This window comes from Stomoxys calcitrans, chromosome 1 (assembly GCF_963082655.1).
Source record: "Stomoxys calcitrans chromosome 1, idStoCalc2.1, whole genome shotgun sequence".
NCBI classification, from domain to species: Eukaryota; Metazoa; Arthropoda; class Insecta; order Diptera; family Muscidae; genus Stomoxys; species Stomoxys calcitrans.
The window spans coordinates 51,344,371-51,366,951 of NC_081552.1; the positions used below are offsets into that span (position 1 = coordinate 51,344,371).

The 22,581-nt window shown below is 38.1% G+C and overlaps 3 protein-coding genes across 4 annotated transcripts in view; all 3 read left to right on the forward strand.

Moving 5' to 3' along the window:
• LOC106092621 (oocyte zinc finger protein XlCOF6-like) overlaps positions 1-5,948 on the forward strand; it is a 68,964-nt gene extending 63,016 nt beyond the window's left edge. The window contains exons 4-5 of the mRNA XM_013259534.2: positions 5,565-5,734; positions 5,795-5,948. The gene's annotated coding sequence lies outside the window, so the exon portion shown is untranslated. The remainder of the gene's footprint in view (positions 1-5,564; positions 5,735-5,794) is intronic.
• LOC106092620 (zinc finger and SCAN domain-containing protein 12) overlaps positions 1-22,581 on the forward strand; it is a 190,266-nt gene that overhangs the window by 162,413 nt on the left and 5,272 nt on the right. The gene's annotated exons all lie outside the window — the stretch shown is intronic.
• Positions 5,609-8,492, forward strand: LOC131993976 (transcription factor grauzone-like). The gene is made up of 2 exons (XM_059361080.1): positions 5,609-5,734; positions 5,795-8,492. The coding sequence occupies exons 1-2, from the start codon at positions 5,609-5,611 to the stop codon at positions 7,991-7,993; spliced, it is 2,325 nt and encodes a 774-aa protein (XP_059217063.1). The 3' UTR covers positions 7,994-8,492.

Here is a 22,581-nt window from a genome sequence, read left to right on the forward strand (position 1 = left end):
GTTACTTTTTGTCATTAGCAACACAAATAGTCGAAATAAAATTAGATTTAAATTATTTTCAATGGTGCAATAGAGGGTGGAATAATCAATAACGGTTTGGTACTAAAACCAATAACGGTCTGGTGCTAAAACCAATAACAGATTAGTATTAAAACCAATACCAGTTCGGTTATAAGTCTAGTACCAAACGGTACTAATCTTTTTATGTTTCATCCATACCATCCGTTATGCCGTATGGTACTAAAATGAGCATGTTTGGTATTAAATTTTCTCTGAGTGTATGGATATGGTAGTAGAGTTATAATAAAATATAACACTTTTTTTACAAATATTGTAGTTTCCTTTGTAACATAAAAACAAGTAAAAGCGTGCTAAGTTCGGCCGGGCCGAATCTTATATACCCTCCACCATGGATCGCATTTGTCGAGTTCTTTTCCCGGCATCTCTTCTTAGGCAAAAAAGGATATAAGAAAAGAGTTGCTCTGCTATTAAAACGATATCAAGATATGGTCCGGTTCGGACCACAATTAAATTATATGTTGGAGACTTGTGTAAAATTTCAGCCAATTCGTATAAGAATTGCGCCCATTGGGGCTCACGAAGTAAAATAGAGAGAACGATTTATATGGGATCTGTATCGGGCTATAGACCGATTCAGACCATAATAAACAACGTTTGTTGATGGTCATGAGAGGATCCGTCGTATAAAATTTCAGTCATATCGGATAAGTGCGACCTCTAGGGGTCAAGAAGTCAAGATCCCAGATCGGTTTATATGGCAGCTATATCAGGTAATGAACCGATTTGAACCTTATTTGACACAGTTGTTGAAAGTAAAAATAAAATACGTCATGCAAAATTTCAGCCAAATCGGATAGGAATTGCGCCTTCTAGAAGCTCAAGAAGTCAAATCCCCAGATCTGATTATATGACAGCTATATCAGGTTATGGACCGATTTCAACCATACTTGGCACAGTTGTTGGATATCATAACGAAATACTTCGTGCAAAAATTAATTTAAATCGGATAAGAATTGTGCCCTCTAGAGGCTCAAGAAGTCAAGACCCAAGATCGGTTTATATGGCAGCTATATCAGGTTATGAACCGATTTAAACCATACTTGGCACAGTTGTTGGGTATCATAACAAAACACGTCGTGCGAAACTTAATTCTAATCGGATAAGAATTGCGCCCTCTAGAGGGTCAAGAAGTCAAGACCCAAGATCGGTTGATATGGCAGCTATATCAGGTTATGGACCGATTTGAACCATACTTGGCACAATTGTTGGATATAATAAGAAAACACGTCGTGCAAAATTTCATTTCAATCGGATAAGAATTGCGCACTCTAGAGGCTCAAGAAGTCAAGACCCAAGATCGGTTTATATGGCAGCTATATCAGGTTATGGACCGATTTGAACCATACTTGGCACAGTTGTTGGATATCATAACAAAACACGTCGTGCATAATTTCTTTTTGATCGGATAAGAATTGCGCACTCTAGAGGCTCAAGAAGTCAAGACCCAAGATCGGTTTAAATGGCAGCTATATCAGGTTATGGACCGATTTGAACCATACTTGGCAAAGTTGTTGGACATCATAGCAAAACACGTCATGCAAAATTTCATTCTGATCGGATAAGAATTGCGCACTCTACTGGCTCAAGAAGTCAAGACCCAAGATCGGTTTATATGGCAGCTATATCAAAACATGGACCGATATGGCCCATTTACAATACCAACCGACCTACACTAATAAGAAGTATTTGTGCAAAATTTCAAGCGGCTAGCTTTACTCCTTCGGAAGTTAGCGTGCTTTCGACAGACAGACGGACGGACGGACGGACGGACGGACAGACGGACGGACATGGCTAGATCGACATAAAATGTCACGACGATCAAGAATATCTATACTTTATGGGATCTCAGACGAATATTTCGAGTAGTTACAAACAGAATGACGAAATTAGTGTACCCCCCATCTTATGGTGGAGGGTATACAAATATTTTTTAATGCAATAAGTAAAGGGTGATTTTTTTGAGGTTAGGATTTTCATGCATTAGTATTTGACAGATCACGTGGGATTTCAGACATGGTGTCTTACTAACGAGCAACGCTTGCAAATCATTGAATTTTATTACCAAAATCAGTGTTCGGTTCGAAATGTGTTCAAATTTTGACAAATTTTGTTCAGCGATGAGGCTCATTTCTGGTTGAATGGCTACGTAAATAAGCAAAATTGCCGCATTTGGAGTGAAGAGCAACCAGAAGCCGTTCAAGAACTGCCCATGCATCCCGAAAAATGCACTGTTTGGTGTGGTTTGTACGCTGGTGGAATCATTGGACCGTATTTTTTCAAAGATGCTGTTGGACGCAACGTTACGGTGAATGAACACATTTCGAACCGAACACTGATTTTGGTAATAAAATTCAATGATTTGCAAGCGTTGCTCGTTAGTAAGTCTATTCATGATGAAATGTCAAAGCATACAGAGCATCTTTCTCTTTGACACCATGTCTGAAATCCCACGTGATCTGTCAAATACTAATGCATGAAAATCCTAACCTCAAAAAAATCACCCTTTATGTTCCACAATCTTCAGTATATACTAATGGGTGACATTAAATTGGATAATATTGGAATATAGTAATTAAATAGAATTTATAAATTATTTCACAATTTCATAATTGTTTTTTAATTGTTTTACTCGCTCTCTTTTTTTCAAATTAAATTGTCTTAAAATTATTGTTTTGTAATGACTTAATAAACTATAAAAAATGTGTGATTAACTAACTTAAAATTTACTCTTTCGTACTTTTCTATAAAACTTTCCCAAAAAATACCAACGCAATTCTTTACACTTTCCTGTTCTTAAAATTTCTTCATTAATTTTGGGCTAATATGGAACAAACATTTGCTCAGTAGTATACAAATTACTTAAAATTTTTATAAATACTAGCTGTAGGAGTAAAGAAGAGACTTAAGACTCTCTTGGGCCCTTTCCGGATTTCCATACTATGAAAAATTTCCGCGTTTGTTATATACTTTGAATTTCCTTTCATTTGAGTGATATGTCGCGTAGATTGTAAGGGTTCAAAATTCACAAGGCCATTCCCGGGCTTGCGTTTTTGGCAGATTTTTCTGTATTCGTTATCTTTCATTGAAGTACCATATCAACATCGTCTCCAGTGCCTTCAGAATCGCGAAGACCTCCTGAAAGACTCTGTACTTTCTATCGTTTTGCGACAGAAGTAGAGCGCATTCAGTCCCCTTTCGACCCTTTGTTCGACGTTTCTTTTTCAACTTAGTTTCTGGCGAGAATCACGCCCAAGTACTTGGCCTCCAAACAGAGCAGTTGCTCCACCCTATCCAGGACAGGTCCTTTAAAAACACACCCAAGTTCCTCCTTCCGGTAAAAACACCAATTCAGTTTTTCTGGGATTTATGCCAAGCCTTTTGGTCCTCGCCCATTTGAAAGATGACGACGTCGTTCCTGTAGGAAACGTCCTTCACACTCTCCCTCTCGAAAAACCTCGGCATCACATTGATCACCAAAGGCCACATTAGAGGAGACAAATCTCCTCAATGCGGAGTTCCTCTAATCAAATACTTCCTTCTAGAGCCCTCTGTCTTTCCCAAAAGGAAAGGGTAGTTTTAGTACCCTTTCCCAATGGAATGAATAGTTTTAGTACCCTTTCCTAGAACAAATAGTAGTTTTAGTACTCTTTCCCATAAAAATGAGTAGTTTTAATACCATCTCCCAAATGAAAAGGAAAGGGTATTTAGTTTAGTACCCTTTCCCAAAGAAATAGGTAGTTTTAGTACCCTTTCCCAAGAAAAGGGTAGTTTTAGTACCCTCACCCAAAGGAAAGGTCAGTTTTAGCACCCTTTCCCAAAGGAAGGTGTGGTTTTAGTTCCTTTTTCAAAGAAAAGGATAGTTTTAGTACCCTTTCCTAAAGGATGGGTTAGTTTTATTTTTCCTATGGAAAGGCTAGTTTTAGTACCCTTTCCCAAAGGAAATAGTAGTTTTAATGCCTTTTCCCAAAGTAATGAGAGGTTTTAGTACCCTTTTCCAAAAGAAAGGGTAGTTTTAGTGCCCTTTTCCTAAGGAAAGGCTGGTTTTAGTACCCTTTTCTAAAGGAAAGGCTCTTTTTACTACCTTTTCCCAAAGGAAATTGTCGTTGTAGTCCCTTTACCTTTAAGGAAAGAGTAGTACGCTTTCCCAATGGAAAGATTAGGTTAAGTACCCTGTCCTAAAATAAAGGGTAGTTTTACAACACTTTTCCGTAGGAGAGTATAGTTTTAGTACACTTTCCCCATAAGAGAAAGAAGTTTTAGTACCCTCTTCCAAAGGAAAGGGTAGTTTTAGTACCCTTTCCCATTGAAAAGGGTAGTTGTAATGCTCTTTCCCATAAGAAAGGGTAGTTTTTTGTAATCTTTTCCATAGGAGAAGGTAGTTTTAGTACCCTACCCCTTTTGGTATACAAAAATGCAAATTTTGCCCATGAACATTCCACTAAGGAACAGGGGCAAACTTCTCACACATGAATGAATGCAGTCCGATTTAAGTTTTAAGCTCAATGATAAGGGGCCTCCTTTTTATAGCCGAGTGCGAACGGCGTGCCATAGTGCGATACCTCTTTGGAGTGAAGTTTTACATGGCATAGTACCTTACCACCGCTGAAAATTTTTATTGATGGCCAGAATTCGAACCCAGGCATTCAGCGTCATAGGCGGACATGCTAACCTCTGCGCTACGGTATACACATTACCTGAAATACTGAACACTTTTTTTAAGTGGGCATTACTTATAGGCAAAGAAAATATAAAAGATCAAAGCGTGATCTACACCTTTCTCAATAGTTGTTGGGTATGTAGAGCACCTTTATCAGCGATGGCGATACGCTATGCCAGTCAAAGTGCTTTTAAAACACTTGCCGAACTCTTTATAATTCTAAGCCATGCTATTTTTTGAATAGAAAGCATTTAATTTAAATGATTTCGAGCTGAAATTGTTTCAGAAATTTTACAATAAAAAAGATCGGTTTGAATAATTTTAGTCGTTTGCTTTACCGCATTTTGAAGAAATACGACCATATTTTGTCTCTTAGCAGATCCTTAGGCAATTTTCATAAACAGCTCGAAGACTCCCGTAGTCGCCATAAATCGTGTCAGATTCCTGGCAGTTCTGGTGGAAACGAGTACTTTTCTGTCATGTATTTGAATGCACCAAGGAAATACCCTGCATTATGTGTATTGGAAATGGGCGTTACACGATATGCAATCGCATTAATACTGAAGTTTCATTCGATTACTGATTAGGCCTTCACAGATAGTCGGGATATTTCCGACCAATCTCGGCAATGCCAGTTGCCATACCTTATTGTAGAGTTCTATAAAGAGTTCTGGTTTAATAAACTCTAATTTCCAATTTAAATTTTGCTTATAAAGCTTTGGTATTAAGCGTTTTTAGCCCGGTTTAGTAAACTTGCCCATTATTTTAGATTTTTTTTTTTTGAATGCCTTGTGACCCTTGTTCTCCGGTGTCATTTTCTTTGCAGTGGCTCAGTGAAAATAATTTTGGTTTACAAGGTGTTTCGGAAAAATGTCTTCAACTACTCATCTTTGCCGTTTGTGCGCGAATTTGAGTCAAGATGGCAGCTTGATTTACAACAATGAAGGACAGCCCAATGAGTTGTACAATCTCATGCTCAATTATTTGCCCACCAAGGTATGTCAAACAAAACTATAAAAGATATGGTATGGTTAAAATATAGTTTTTAATTTTTAGATTATAGATCTCGAGAAATTCAAGCATATCTCCATTATCTGTAACGAATGTTGGCATTCTCTGGAATATATACGCACTTTTCACCAAACAATAGATAAGGCGCAGGAAAAGCTGTCTCAAGAATATCCCGACGCTGAAAAGAAGGTTGAAGATTTTGAAACTATTGGGCATAATTTGAATATTAAGGTGGAGCAGGAGTTTATAACGGAATCTCAGACCTGTGAGGCTGAAACCATCAACAACAGTCTGGAGATTTGGAACTCCACTGAATTGCTGGAGGACAATACCGATCTGGGAATAGAAGAAAAAGAGTCTAAAGCTGCCCTAGAATTTTTGGCAATACAAAGGGAAGTTGTGACTAAAACCAGTCACAGTCATACACCAGAGTTGTCAGCTTTACATGAAGGTTGCGAGGATCCAACTCAAAATGAACCTCAGCCTAGTTGCTCCTCTTATACAAAATTCACCATTGAGGAAGATTTAGCGGATGGCGGCACCACTTCAAGTGATGATGATGATGATATACCCTTGGCAAAGCGTTTTGCCAAAACTAAGTCATTAGAAGATTCTGATTCAAAAACCCCAGAAGCTAGCCAAATTTCCTATCCAACGGGAACTGATAGCACTAAGTTGTTCGATTTCTATTTTTCTCAAGTGATGCCAGCAGTTAAATGCGTGGTCTGCTTGGAGTTATTTGAAACGTATTCGTTGTATCGCGAACATTTCTACAAAGCCCATCCCAATAGACGTTTCCACATTATATGTTGCTATAAAAAAATGGGTTCTAGTAAAGTTATCAAACCTCATATATTGAACAAGCATACAAATGTCCAAGCACCCCAGTGCCAGCATTGTGGTTTAAAGTGTATGACAGCAGCAAATTTAAAATCTCATATTACCATACATCATGCAAAGTTTGAGAAGCCACGAATACCTGCTGAAGATAAACTAAAAACAATTGAATGTTTTCCCTGCACTGCATGTACGCGCCAATTTAAAACTCAGCAATATCTACGATTGCATATAACGAGGCATCATGCGTCCCAAAAGGTGAAGATTTCAGCTGAAGATAATCTCAAAATGGGTGAGACATTGGCCGAAGAACTTAAATGTAATGATGCCGCGGTCCTTGATGACTTGGTGGCCACTTGGCTACCCAGCATACAGTGTGTTCTATGCCCTGAAGTCTTGTCTAAATATTCCGTATATCGTGAACACTTCCAAAAGAAGCATCCACACAAGTATTTCTATCTCTCATGCTGTGACACAAAGCTGCAAATAAATAAAAAGGTGCTGGACCATATGCTTTTTCACAATAATCCGGAGACTTTCAAGTGCAAGCCCTGCAACAGTACTTTTGCGAATGAAGCCAGTTTGCGTCGTCACAATCGAAGGCTCCATACAACCCTGCAGGATAGAAAATTTTCCTGTCAACAATGCACGAAGTCCTACACCACGCGCAAAGGACTTTCATTTCATTGTACTCAAAAACATAGCGTTCTTAGCATGCCGGAAGAGGCTATACAAGAAGATGGCAGTTCTGTGTATAACTGCAAGGATTGTGATTATTCCACTCAGTCGTACAACAAATTTTCCACCCATCGTTGGTCTAATCATAATCCCAGAAACTCTTACACCTGCCAAATTTGTGATAAAACTTTTAAAGTTGCCGCCAACTTGCGTAATCATCTTAACACGCATGCCGGTAATCGTAATCATTGTTCGATTTGTGGCTCTCATTTTAAGAATTTCGAAGGCTTGAGGAGACATAAGCAAGTCTTCCACCAACAACAAGCCGTTGAGTCCAATGCCAAAGTTGGACGTAGACATGCTTGCTCTATATGTTCGGCCAAGTTTCCTCTGAGGCTGGCTTTAAAGTTGCACATGCAAAGTGAGCATCCGGGTAAAAAAATTCAGAAAAATCGTATCTCTTGTACGCTATGTCCCTTAAAATTTACAAATTCAGCACATTTTCGCTTGCATTTGCGTAAGAAACATGGAAAAACTTCTCTGGAAATTAAGGAAGAGATTGTTGAAGAGGAGGATGGTGAAAAATTGGAAGAAGAATCAAGTGCCTCAGCTTGGGATGACGTAAGGGTGCCTGACAACACTTTGCTTGATATTAAGAAAGATGTAGTTGAAAAGAAGGCTGAAGTTCCAGATGAAGAAGAACTATTGGTTGAGGCTCTGAGGTCATAAGGAAGCATTAAAAAAACTAATGCTTATTTTCAGAAGAAGAATAACTCTTAGATGAATCTAGTGCATCAACTGTAGAGGCCAAAAATGACCTGCTACAATAAGCCGAATACAAAACCACCATATATATTTTCATGCTGATATTTTCACAAGCTTATTTTTTCTCTTTTATCTATGCCAAACAAGTGTTTCAGAACCTAAAAATACAATTCCTTTTCAATGCCTTGTATTTCTTTTACTCATCATATAACAAAAGCATTCAGTTCTAGTTGGTTGGTTGGTTCTATTGTAATAGTCCTATAAATAATATTTACTTAACAATTTAAACTGTTCAATGCAAATATGGATTTTGAATATTCCAGAACCGATATATACCACCTACTGATTAGTTTTACAAAATCTGTCAAATCCTTATTTAACTTCTAGAAATGAACAAAAAAATTGTTCTTATATTCTTAAGATATGAATAATCCCAACAACTGTTTCAGAACGAACATACATATGTTTACCAACTTTTGTTATTTCTTAACCCTTATATATATAAGTACTAGGGATGAATGTTTAAAACAAAGTGTTCTCTGCAATCTGCAATTTAATAAATATGTTAATGAATTAAACTTAATAAAATAAATGAATTTTTGTATGATCCATCATCATCATACTATCAAACTTACTGATTAATTTTAAGCAATTTTGTGAATCCTTATTTCAAAGAAAAGGTTAATTCTGTGCAATGTATCCAACTTCTTTTTTCAGGCAAATATGAATTTTGAAGGTTCCAGAATCATCGTATACTTCTTAATGTACGATGGCATACCACTTTTTAGATTCTTATTTTCATGGAAAAATCGAATATACACTCATGGAAATTTGTTGGTAAAAACAGCAAAAATTTTTACTGAAACAGCAGAAAATGGGATACCAGCAATTTGGTGCAAAAACAGCAAACATTTCCCGCTGTTTTAAAATTTTCAAAAGTTAAACAAAAGCTAAAAAATTTCATAATTATTACAAAAGTTTTTATATTTCATCTTATTTTTCGATTTAACGAGCATATAACTTAAAATATACTAATACTAACTTCGTCATTCCGTTTGAAACCCCCTGAAAGCACGCTACTTTCGAAGGAGTAAAGCTAGAAATTTTGAACAAGTATATCTTATTAGTGTAGGTCGGTTGAGATTGTAAATGGGCCAAATCGATCCATGTTTTGATATAGCTGCCATAGAAACCGATCTTGGGTCTTGACTTCTTGAGCCACTAGATGGGGCAATTCTTATCCGATTTGGCTGAAATTTAGCATGACGTGCTATGTTCTGTGCAAAATATGGTTAAAATCGGTCCATAACCTGGTATAGCGTGTATATAAACCGATCTTGGATCCTGAATTCTTGAGCTTCTAGATGGCGCAATTCTTTTTCGATTTGGTTGAAAGTTTACACATAACCTTGAGGAATGACTTCCAACAACTGTTCTTACATACTAAGCAGCCTAAATCAGTCCAAAACCTGATATAGTCGCAATATAAACCAATATCCCAGTTAGATTTCTTGAGCTATCAGAGGGCGCAAATCTTATCCAATTTGGTTGAAATTTTGCATACATCGTTTTGGTATGACTTCCAACAACTGCCATGTTTGGTTTAAATCGGTTTATAACCTGGCGTAGCGGCCATATAAACCAAGCCCCCAATTTGGCACTCTGGGTCACTGGAGGGCGCAATTTGTACTCGATTTGTCTGAAATTTTGGAGGTGGTATATTTTTATACCCTACACCACTACTGTGGTGTAGGGCAACAGTAGCGCAGAGGTTAGCATGTCTGCGCTGAAAGAATCCTGGCGAGGCCATCAAAAAATTTTTTCAGCAGTGGTTTTCCCCTCCTAATGCTGGCAACATTTGTGAGGTACTATGCCATCTAAAAATTCTCTCCAAAGAGGTGTCGCAATGCGTCACGCCATTCGTACTCGGCTATAAACTTTTAATAACCTTTCGATTAAAACAATCACAAATATATTATCTTTTGTAGAAAGGACATTGCGTTTCGGTCTTTAAAAAAATTGCATTAACCCATTAACGACGACAAATACCCAAGAATAGAGCTGCCTTAGAAAAGTTCTACCTTGAGTTAGGAAAGAAGTATCGTAATGAAATTTGGATTGGCGTAAAGTGGACGTTTGAAACCAGTTACAACAATTTTCCTGTCATGTTTTGGGGGAAATTTGCCTTGGCAAAAGGCGTCATCCCAAAAATCAAACGAAAAAACTTTTTAAAAATTCTTGGGAATGAGATTTCTGGAATCCTTTTTAATGTGTTTTTGCATTACATGGTTTCTATATTTTAAAAATAAATTTATGACATATCCATAATTGGTAAATATTTTGTCTTTAAAAATGTTTTTCGAAATTTGTCTATAGAAAAAAATTTAGAAAAATGTTGTTTGGGACAGATAAGCATAATAAAAAGACTTTAGAAATGTTTATATAAAATTGCAAATTTTGCCCATGAACACTCCACTAAGGAACAGGAGCAAACTTCTCACATATCAATGAGTCCGATTGAAGTTTTAAGGGATCTCCTTTTTATGGCCAAGTCCGAACGGCGTGCCGCAGTGCGACATTTCTTGGGAGAGGAGTTTTTACATAGCATAATTCCTCACAAATGTTGCCAGCATTAGGAGGGGAAAACCACCGCCGACAATTTTCTCTGATGGTCTGATGGTCCCGCCAGCATTCGAGGCCAGGCGTTCAGCGTCACAGGCGGACATGCTAACCTCTGCGCTTTGTTGGCTTCCAAATGTATTGTGGCAAAATGCAAATTTTATAAAAATTTTGGCTTTAAGAAATAATCTCGAGGTAAGGTTGCCTTTAGAGTGTTTTTCGCTGAAATTTAATCTTTAGAAAAAATTTTGTTGAATTTTTTTTTATAAAAATTTTGTCTTTAGAAAAAATTTAACTAAAATTTGGCTTTAAAAAAAGTTTTAAAAAAATTTTGTTTTTACCAAAATAATTTAGAGAGGTTCGGCCCCTGCTGAAGTTTTGTCATTAAAGAATGTTACGCTGAAATGTTGGCTTTAGAAAATCTCATTAAAATTTATTTGGAAAAATTTTCATTATCATTTTCTTTTTGCTAAGAATTCTTAAGAAACATAATTTTAAGGCGGCCCTGGCCTAAGCAAGATGTTGTCTTTGTAGAAAAAAAAATGTTACTGAAATTTTTTGTTTAGAATAAATTGAATTTTAATTTTTTCTTTAGGCAAAATCATTTTGGGGTGGGATCCCCCCACCTCCATGGCTACGTCCCTTGCTCATATATATGATCGAATTTGGACTAACATTGCAATTATATCGTCATTTGTAAACCGATTCTCACGAAATTTTGCTCCAGGGGGTTCTCTTATTGGTCTCGACATTTTTGGTCTATATGTACAGTCAGATTTGGACTAAAATTGCAATTATATCGTCATTTGTAAACCGATTTTCACAAAATTTTACACCAGGGGTTCTCTTATAAATCTCGACATCATTGATAAATGTTATAGAAATCGGCTCAGATTTAGATATAGCTACCATATAAATGTTTGTCCGATTTGCAGTAATAATGCAATTAAATGGTCATTTGTAAACCGATTCTCTCGAAACTTGGCAGGATCGATTCCATCTCGACTCTCGACATTACTAAATTTTATAGAGATCGGTTCAGATTGAGAAATAGCTCTCATATATATATATCGCCCGATTTTCACTCCTAGAGCCACTGCAAGCTCATTTATTGTCCCAATTTCGCAAAACGTTTTACAAAGCTTTCCTCGACGACTTCCACAATATCTATATAGTTTTCTCGAAATCGGTTCAGATTTAGATAAAGCTCCCATATATATGTTCGCCAGATTTGGACTAATATTGCAATAAAGTACTCATTTGTTAACCGATTCTCTCAAGGAAGGATTTCACCATAACTTCCAATATTGCTGGTGAATTTCATATATAGCTGCCATATATGTATTTCGCCCGATTTTCACTTCTAGGGTCACTTCAAGCGCATTATTGACCAATATTGAACAAATTGTGCACAACTCTTTCCTTTATGCTTACCACAATATCTGAGAAGTTTGCTCAAAGTCGTTTCAGATTTAGATGTAGCTCCCGTATCTAAATCTAAATCGTCAGCTTTTGGCTAATTTGCAATAATTTTGTCATTTGTCAAACGTATTTATTACAGTTTGAACATATTTGCTCGAAATTTGATACGGATTGTCTAATAACTCATCTGAGAACATCCGCCGAGGTCCATCAAAATTGGTTCAGAATTAGATTTAGCTCCCACTTTGTACCTATAGGGTAGGTGTAGGGCATAATATAGTCGGCACCGCCCGAATTTTGCCTTTCCTTACTGGTTTGTCTTCTAAAAGCGATGAAAAGTATGGTCCATATCGGCCTATAACTTGATGTAGCTCATATATATATTGAAAAAGTCATTCAAAGAACTTGACAGATGCGATCCATGGTGAAGGGTATATAAAATTCGGTCCGGCCGAACTTAGCACGCTTTTATTTGTTTTTACTAATGTATAACAAATGCCTCAATTATTGTTTCGAAGTTCAAAAATTTTGAATGGATTTATTCAAAAGTTCAAAATTTTTAATTTAAAATCAGCAGACAGGGGGCCCCTCCCCCTTACCACAATTTTCAAAAGCGCCAGTTCTCGGAGATGTGTGCACCGATTTAAGCAAAATTTTTTGTCACCTTATGATACCCCAAAAACACTAAATTGGTGTAAAATGTTTGGGTCAAATAACCGGGAGGACGCCCCATCCCTAGAGATGGGCGATGGGTAAATGCCCAAAAGGTATTTACCCGGTAAACTCCAATAGCTGGGTATTCATAGTTTTGAAGATATCTGGGGTATAAAAACATTTTGCACAAAATTGTTGATGATTTCGTATTTTGACCTTCTGATCTCAAAAATTCGAAATTTCGTTATATATAGCCGCTATACATACCGATCTCCAGACTTTAAGCCTCGAGGCAATAAATTGGTCATTTCATCCGATTTCGATGACAATTGGTACTATGAGTTCTGGTAGACCCCTACCTGGTCCGACCTAAACTACATTTGACAGGAATGGGTAGGGGTCTACGATTCCAAATTTCATCGAAACCGGATAATAAAAAGATATTTTATAGCCTTAATACCTCATGTTGGGAGATCGGGCGTTTGGTCTATAGAGCAGCTATATCCAAATATAGTCCGATCTGGGCTACACTTTACAGAAATGGGTAAGGGGCTACCAGAACTCACAGTACCAAATTTCCTGTATTAGGATGAAAACATGACCAATTTATTGCCTCAAGACTTTACGTTTAGAAATCGGTCTATATAGAGGCTATATGTAACTAAATTCCGATTTTATGAGATCAGAAAGTCAGGAATACAAAATCATCAAAAATTTTTTTGGAAAATGTTTTTGTACCCAAGATATTTGCACAATTATAAATACCCAAATAAATACCCAAAAATGGTATTTATTGGGTTGGCATTGGGTATTTACCCGGTAGAAACCCATCTCAAAATCCACCCGAACGGACATCTTTACCGATTGGGACAATATGGGTATGAAATGAAAGGTATTTAAGAGTCGAGTGCTAACTTGGCATAAAAATTACACCCTAAGTGTCTGGGGGTCTCCACCCTCAAAAACACCACCCATCAGGACACTTACCGCTGTGGGCAATATGGGTATTAAATAAAAGGTATTTATAAGTAGTACATATCTGACATAGAAATGTATTTTTTTGTGTCTGAGGTGCCTCCCTACCCCCAAAAGCCCCTAGCAGGACATATTTACCGATTGGGACAATATGGGACTGAAATGAAAGGTATTTCATATGTTTTTGGTATTAAACATTGGGTCCAAGTACCTCGGAGTTCGCCCCAGGCCCAAAATCGCACCAAAAGAACCACCCAAAATCAAAAGTAGACCGATTGGGACTCCCATGAATGAATATGGGAGTAGAGTAATAGTATGATTATCGAATATTAAAAATTGGGTGTAACTACCAAGGGGGCCGCCCCAAAACCAAAACTGTCCCAAGTGGGCATATTGGACAAACATTATAATATGGGACCCAAATAAAAGCTAGTCGCGAGTAGACTACGAATATGATATTAAAAATCAGGTTCAAGTGATAGGAGGTTGCCTATCTCTCAAAACATTTTCCAAGATGTGAATATTTGTCAGTCATTTCTGTATGGATATGGATATGGATATACCTAACACAACAGTTTTTGAATTTCGGAACCGATATAAACCACCTACTGTTTAGGTTGTACAATTTTTAATTTTTCATTTTTATTCTTTGAAAGGTGAACTTTTAACAAATAAAAAAGTAAAAAAAACTTTTAGTGCAAATATGTGTTTGGTATGTTCCACAAGCAACATATACCATCCACTGATGAGTGGCATATTTCCAATATGAATGTCTGAATTATGTTGGAATAAAATAATTAAAAAGTACAACCTATCCCAAAGTGATTTCGTTTTTAATTTTTGTTTTCCCCTCTTTGTTTTCAAATTGAATTGTCTAAAAGTTTTGTTTTTTATTCGTCGCTGTTTGTCTGGCTCGAGGTCATATCTTATATATAAAAAATTATTTGTGTTTGATTGTAGGTTTGTTTGTTTGTATGTTTGTGTGTTCCTTATAGACTCAGAAACGGCTGAACCGATTTTCTTGAAATTTTCACAGATGCTGCAAAATGATCCCGTGGTGAAAAAAGGGTACTACATTTTTTGATATCTGAAGGGGGATCGGACCCTCCCCTTTACCCTAATTTTCAGAAACGTCAGATCTCGGAGATGGGTGGTACGATTTAAGCGAAATTTTGTGTGCTCTCATATAGTTCCCTTAAAATAAAAATTTGGTATCCAAATTTCGGATGGGGTACCTAGGGGGCTGCCCCACCCTAAAACCTACCAAACATATATTTAGACCAATCACGACGATATGGGACTCAAAAGAAAAGTATTTAAGATAAGAAAACGTATCTGATATCCAATTGTCGGGCCAAGTGCTAGGGGGACCACCCCAACCCCCAAAACACCCCTAAATCGGACATATTTACCGACCATGGCAATATGAGACTCAAATGAAAGGTATTTGCGAGTAGAATACGAATCTGATATCCATATGTGGGACCACGTATTTGGAGACAATCCCCGAGAACCTCCCCCAAAGAGGACAAATTTACGATCATAGCAATATGGGGCTCAAATAAAAGGTATTTGGGAGTAGACCGTGAATCTGATATCAGCATTCGGGACCAACTCTCTATGGGACGTCCCACCACCATAACAGCACCTAAATAGGACGTATTTGCTCACAAAGACAATTTGGGTCTTAAAGAGAGTGGAACTAAATATTCATAGTTTTAAGGGCCAATACCCTAAACCGGAAATATTTGCAGACTGTTGCAATAAGGAGTTTAAATGAGATTAGAAAACGATTTTGATCTCCAATTTTGAGGGCAATGAATATATGGGGTTTAAATAAATGATATATGAGAATAGAGCACGTTGCTGATATATTTTCCGGGCTTAGTGTTTGTGGGACCACCCCAATCCCCAAAACACCCCTAAATCGGGCATATTTACCGACCATGTCAATGTGGAGCTTAAATGAAAGGTATTGGGGTGTAGAGCAAGAATTCATACCCATTTTCGGAACCAATTTTCTGGGGGTCTACCCCTTTCCCAAAATACCCCACAAACAATATGGGGCTCAAATAAAGGTATTTGGGAGTAGTATACGAATTTGATATCTAAATGTAGGACCATGTACTTAGGGCATCACCCCTTTTCCAAAACACCCCCAAAGGGAAAACATTTTTTGACCATTCCAATATGTGGCTCAAATCAAAGGTATTTGAGATTAGCATGGTATTTCACTAAAAGATCTTTAATTGTCGAAAATAAATATTCGAAGGAAACTTTTGTCCCATATAAAGTAAAAGAAGGCGCAGCGGAGCGGGCCCGGGTCAGCTAGTATTTATTAAAAAACCGATGTTTTTGTTTTTTAATTTTTTATTTCTCCAATATTTCGATACATCATCGATGTTCTTCTTCAGGCAGTATATCAGATATGTTTTACGGGAGACGCAATCGACTTGTTCACCACGGAGTTACTGTACAACTGCTGTTTTTTCATATACCAATAAACTATATTTGCTGCGCTTATTAAAAAAGTGTGTTTTCTTTACTTAGACTTTTCTTTAATAAAAATATTATGGAGAGTTCTAAATATGCGCCTCTTTGCTACGAAGTTCGAATTGTAGTCTGATTTATAATTCAAAACCAGTAAGGAAAGGCAAAGGTCGAGCGGTGCCGACTGTATAATACCCTACACCTACCCTATAAGTGGGAGCTATATCTAATTCTGAGCCAATTGGATGGCCATCGGCGGATGTTTTCCGATGAGTTATTAAACCCCATGTGGCTTCCAGGAGCTCTAGATATTAAACTGGGAGGTCGGATTATATAAGAGCTTTATCAGGTTATAAACCGTGTTAGGCACGGTTGTTGGGAGTTGTAACAAAACATAACGAACATAATTTTACCCATATCTAATAATAATTGCGGCTTCTAGGGGCTCCAGAAGTAAAATTGAAAAACCACTTTACATATGAGCTATATATAAATCTGACCCGATATGGTCCTTTTGTAACATCCAGCCACCTACATCAACTAGAAGTCTCTGTGTAAGCGCTTGTTTTACGCGTTTAGCCGCTATCGTGATTTCCACAGACCGATGCACTAAGGAGCGGACGAACGGACATGGCTAGATAAAGAATATACATACGTATATAAATTATAGAGCCGCAGATACTCCCATCCTATGGTGGTAAGCATAGAAAAGCATTGCGTTCGTCTGTGCCGAACTTTAAATACCGACCACCTCAGGTATATATATTAACCTCATTTCGACATAACGCTGTGAGAAACGAACATACAGTCGAACTTCTCTATTTCGTAGCAGTAAGGGACCGACGAAATACTACGTTCTAGGGAAACTGTCCAAAATTAGGATTAATTCGACCTTAGTACAAAAACTAGCAAAAGCGGGCTAAGTTCGGCCGGGCTGAATCTTATATTCCCTTCACCATGGGTCGCATTTGTGGAGTTCTTTTCCCGGTATATTTTTTAGGCCATTAAAGAATAAAAGAAAATAATTGCTATGCTATTGGAGCTGTAACAAGTTATGGTCCGATTCGGACTATAATTAAATTGAATGTTCGAAACCATAGTAAAAGTCAATGAATAAAATTTCAGCCAATTCGAATAAGAGTTGCGTCCTTTAGGAGCTCAAGAAGTAAAATAGAATGATCGGTTTATATGGGAGCTGTATCAGGGCTATAGACCGATTCAAACGATATTTTACACGTATATTGAAGGTCATGTGAGAAGTCGTTGTACAAAATTTCTGCCAAATCGGATGAGAATTGCGCCCTCTAGATGCTCAAGAATTCAAGATCCAAGATCGGTTAATATGGCAGTTACATCAAAACATGGACCGGTATGACCCATTTACCATCCCAACCGACCTAAATTAATAAAAAGAATTTGTGCAAAATTTCAAGGCCAAGGAGGCCACCGTAGCGCAGCATGTCCGCCTATGACGCTGAACGCCTGGGTTCGAATCCTGGCGAGACCATCAGAAAAAAAATGTCAACGGTTGTTTTCCCCTCCTAAAACTGGCAACATTTCTGAGGTACTATGCCATGTAAAACTTCTCTCCAAAGAGGTGTCGCACTGTGACACGCCGTTCGGACTCGGCTATAAAAAGGAGGCCTCTTATCATTGAGCTTAAAACTTGAATCGAACTGCACTCATTGATATGTGAGAAGTTTGCCCCAGTTCCTTTTTGGAATGTTCATGGGCGAAATTTGAAAATTTACATTTGCAAAATTTGAAGCGCCTAGCTTTACTCCTTCGAAAGTTAGCGTTCTTTCGACGGGCAGACGGGCAGATATGGCTAGATCGACTTAATCCGATTTGGCTGAAATTTTGCATGAGATGCTTTATTATAACTTCCAACAACTATGCTCAATATGGCCCAAATCGGTACATAACCTGTTATAGCTGCTATATAAACCTATCTGGGATCTTGACTTCTTGAGCCTCAAGGGGCGCAATTCTCAAATTTTGTACATCGTCTTCTCCCATGACCTTCAACATACATGTCCAATATAGTCTAAATCGATCTTTAGCTTGATACAGCTCCTATATAAACTGATCTACCGATTTTGCTTCTTGAACCCCTACAAGGCGCAATTCTCATCCAAATAGACTCAAATATTACCCAATGGCTTCTACAATATTCAGCATTCAATTAATTTATTGTCCGAATCGGACTATACCTTGATATAGCTCCAATAGCATAACAGTTCTTTTTCATTATTCTTTGTTTGCCTAAAAATAGATAGCGCGCAAAGAACTCGATAAATTCTATCCATGGTGGAGGGTATATAAGATTCGGCCCGGCCGAACTTAGCACGCTTTTACGTGTTATGTGTAAACTTCAATAAAAAAGTTTGAAAAAAAAATCGTTCTAGAGAGTAGTTTGCGTGAGAATTTACATAGAAGTATTCGTTATAGTGAAGCTCATTATGTGGGGGTTAAATATGTGAAAATGGCTGGAAAAAATTGTGCTGTTAGTTTTTATACGTTATAGAGAACAATTCGTTATAGGGAATTTCGTTATGGAGAAGTTCGACTGTATATGTACTCGTAGCAGCAATATCGAAATATGGTCAGATCTGGGTCAAATCCAGCATTGACGTTGGGGGTCGTCTTACGCAGTGCACTTTTCAAAAATTCACCAAAATTAAGTAATATATACGCAATTTATGGGTGATAGGCCTTAAATCAGGAGACCGATATATATGTTCATGTTGTTGATTGTTGAAGGCACATTTTCAGGTGGAGGTGGCGATCCTCATCAAGCTCCTGTAGGTTAGCAAGCTCGTTCCGGTCCAAAGGACCGATCGCCGCAGGAACAGTTTGGCCATACTTCATGTTCATGTTCACATGTGGACTAAACGCGGGGCACAGCGCAGGGCTCAACACAGCTCATAGTGCCAAAATTCAGAGAAATCGATCAATTAATGCAGCTTCTATGGGCCTTAAAATTGAAATCGGAATATCGGTCTAAATGGGGCTATATGAAGATATTTTTCGATCTGAACCATATTCTTTGCCGATATCAATGGTCCTAAGGCAACTCTCTCTACCAACTTTTAGCGAATTCGGGTAATAAATTTGGACCTTAGTCCTTAATTTTTCGTTCTTAAGCATATTCGTTACGTATATCGAGGGTCCTCAGGCAACTTTCTGTGCTAAATTTCTGCTAAACTGGGGAATAAATGCGGCTTCTATGGGCATAAGACCCGATCTGAGAATTGGTCTATATGGGGGCTATATCAAGATATAAACCGATATAACCCATCTTCGAACTTAACCTGCCTATAGACACATAAAAAAGAACCCGTGCAAAGATTCAGTTCATTATCTTAATTTTTAAAGACCGTAGCGTGACTCCAACTGACAGACATGTCTAAACCGTCTTAGAATTTTATGACGATCAAGAATATACGGGAATGTAGGAGACCTGTGCTGTTCCGTATGATCTTCGCTTCGTGAATAAATTCCTAAGTCAACCGAGCATTGTCGCTGCCCTTGCATCTAGTTATACCCACCACCATAGGATGGGAGTAAACTGATCTTGTCATTCCATTTGTAACACCTCGAAATATTGATCTAGGAACTCATAAAGTATATATATTCTTGATCGTCTCGACATCCTGAGTCGATCTAGCCCTGTCCGTCCGTTCATCCGTCTGTCGAAATTACGATAGAGGTCGAACGCGTAAAGCTAGCCGCTTGAAATGTTACACATTAAATTTATATTGATTTAGGTCGTTCGGGGATTGCAAATGGGCCATATCGGTTCAGATTAGTTATAAACCGATTTGACTTCTTGAGCCCCTGGAAGCCGCAATTTTTGTTTGATTTGGCTGAAATTTTTCACATAGTATTTAGCTATGACTTTCAACAATTGTGTCAAGTAGCGTCCAAATCGGTTAAGAACCTGATAAAGCTCCCATATAAACCGATCGCCCGATTTGATTTCTTCTCACTCACTCACCCTCACTTTTCATCCGATTTGGCTGAAATTTTTCACATTGTGTTCTGTTGTGACTTCCAAAAACTATGTTAAGTACGGTTCAAATCGGTTTACAACCTGATATAGCTCTCTTATAAACCGATCTCCCGATTTGACTTCTTGAGCATTTTCAAGCCGAAATTTTCATCCAGTTTGGCTGAAATTTTGCACGCGGTGTTCTCTTATGACCTCCAACAGCTGTGCCATGTACGGTCTAAATCTATATAAACCCATCTCCCGATTTGACTTCTTGAGCCCCTGACAAGCCGCAATTTTTGTCCGATTTGGCTGTAATTTTGCAAATAGTGTTCTGTTATAACTCATTAACTGTGCTAAGTACGGTTGAAATCGTTCTATAATCAGATAAAGCTCCCATATTTTAGCAGAATCCATGGTTGTGTATACCCAAGATTCGGCCCGTTCGAACTTAGCACGCTTTTACTTGTTCTCCACTAACATCAAGTAGTTTCAAAGAAAGTGCCTGTAACCGCCTTATATTCCTAAGCACCAGCTCAAAAGGAGTGGAGGCCAAGCGGAGGCACGGGTCAAGCTGAACATTTGCTACATCTGTAGACACAATATCCAGGTCGTGACTATGTTACTACATAAATCGTTCATCGTTCTATAGTAGACATCAGAAAACATTTTTAGCAGTGTTTATCCTCTCACTAGCTCGCCCCGGTACCGAGATAGAAACGTGCTTGTATTACCAGTGCGGGGGTCGTAGGTCCAATTTCCACCAGATGCCTAGCAAAGCCTTGTTCGTCACTTTTAGTTTCAGGGGTCTAAGTGGCCGCAACATTGGCCAGTGACCAGCTCACCTTTAGGAGTAAAGAGTCGAGCTGTCGACATCATATTTACTTTTTTACTTCACTCTGAATGGACGCAAAGTGGAGTGCCAATTTTGGAGAAAGGAGCTAAAATTCGGTTGCTCGTTAACCATTCATAAAAAGTTGATTCCATATCGGTATAGAGGATTAACGCTGTGGCGACATTTTTATTATACCCTCCACCATAAGATGGGGGGTATACTAATTTCGTCATTCTGTTTGTTACTACTCGAAATATTCGTCTGAGACCCCATAAAGTATATAGATTCTTGATCGTCGCGACATTTTATGTCGATCGAGCCACGTCCGTCCGTCTGTCCGTCCGTCCGTCGAAAGCACGCTAACTTCCGAAGGAGTAAACCTAGCCGCTTGAAATTTTGCACAAATACTTGTTATTAGTGTAGGTCGGTTGGTATTGGAAATGGGCCATATCGGTCCATGTTTTGATATAGCTGCCATATAAACCGATCTTAGGTCTTGAATTCTTGAGCCTCTAGAGTGCGCAATTCTTATCCGATTGGAATGAAATTTTGCACGACGTGTTTTGTTATGATGTCCAATAACTGTGCCAAGTATGGTTCAAATCGGTCCAAAACATGATATAGCTGCCATATAAACCGATCTTGGGTCTTGACTTCTTGAGCCTCTAGAGTGCGCAATTCTTATTCGATTGGAATGAAATTTTGCGCGACGTGTTTTGTTATGATATCTAACAACTGTGCCAAGTATGGTTCAAATCGGTCAATAACCTGATGTAGCTGCCATATAAACCGATCTTGGGCCTTGACTTCTTGAGCCTCTAGAGTGCGCAATTCTTATCCGATTGGAATGGAATTTTGCACGACGTGTTTTGTTATGATATCCAACACCTATGCCAAGTATGGTTCAAATCGGTTCATAACCTGATATAGCTGTCATATAAACAGATCTGGGGACTTGACTTCTTGAGCCTATAGAGGGCGCAATTCCTATCCGATTCGGTTGAAATTTTTCATGAAGTATTTTATTCTTACTTTCAACAATCGTATCAAATAAGGTTCCAATCGGTTCATAACCTGATATAGCTGCCATATAAACCGATCTGGGATCTTGACTTCTTGAGCGTCTAGAAGTCGCAATTTTTACCCGATTTGCCTGAAATGTACTACGGATCCTCTCATGCCCATCAACATACGTGTTTATTATGATCTGAATCGGTCTATAGCCCGATACAGCTCCCATATAAATCGATATCTCTATTTTACTTCTTGAGCCTCCAAAGGGCGCAATTCTTATTCGAATTGGCTGACATTTTATACAGTTCTCCAACATGTAATTTAATTGTGGTCCAAACCGGACCATATCTTGATATCGCTCTAATAGCAGAGCAAATCTTTTCTTATATCCTTTTTGCCTAAGAAGAGATGCCGGGAAAGGAACTCGACAAATGCAATCCATGGTGGAGGGTATGTAAGATTCGGCCCGGCCGAACTTAGCACGCTTTTACTTGTTTAGACTTGAAAGGTAGAACCATGGTGGCCGCAATGTTGGTCGCAAGTTTTTGA

Bases quoted from the DNA above. Each gene is read 5' to 3' on its own strand.
- LOC131993976 (XM_059361080.1), top strand. From the start codon at position 5,609: ATGTCTTCAACTACTCATCTTTGCCGTTTGTGCGCGAATTTGAGTCAA. The intron at 5,735-5,794 runs GTATGTCAAACA...TTTAATTTTTAG, and splicing joins TCAATTATTTGCCCACCAAG to ATTATAGATCTCGAGAAATT.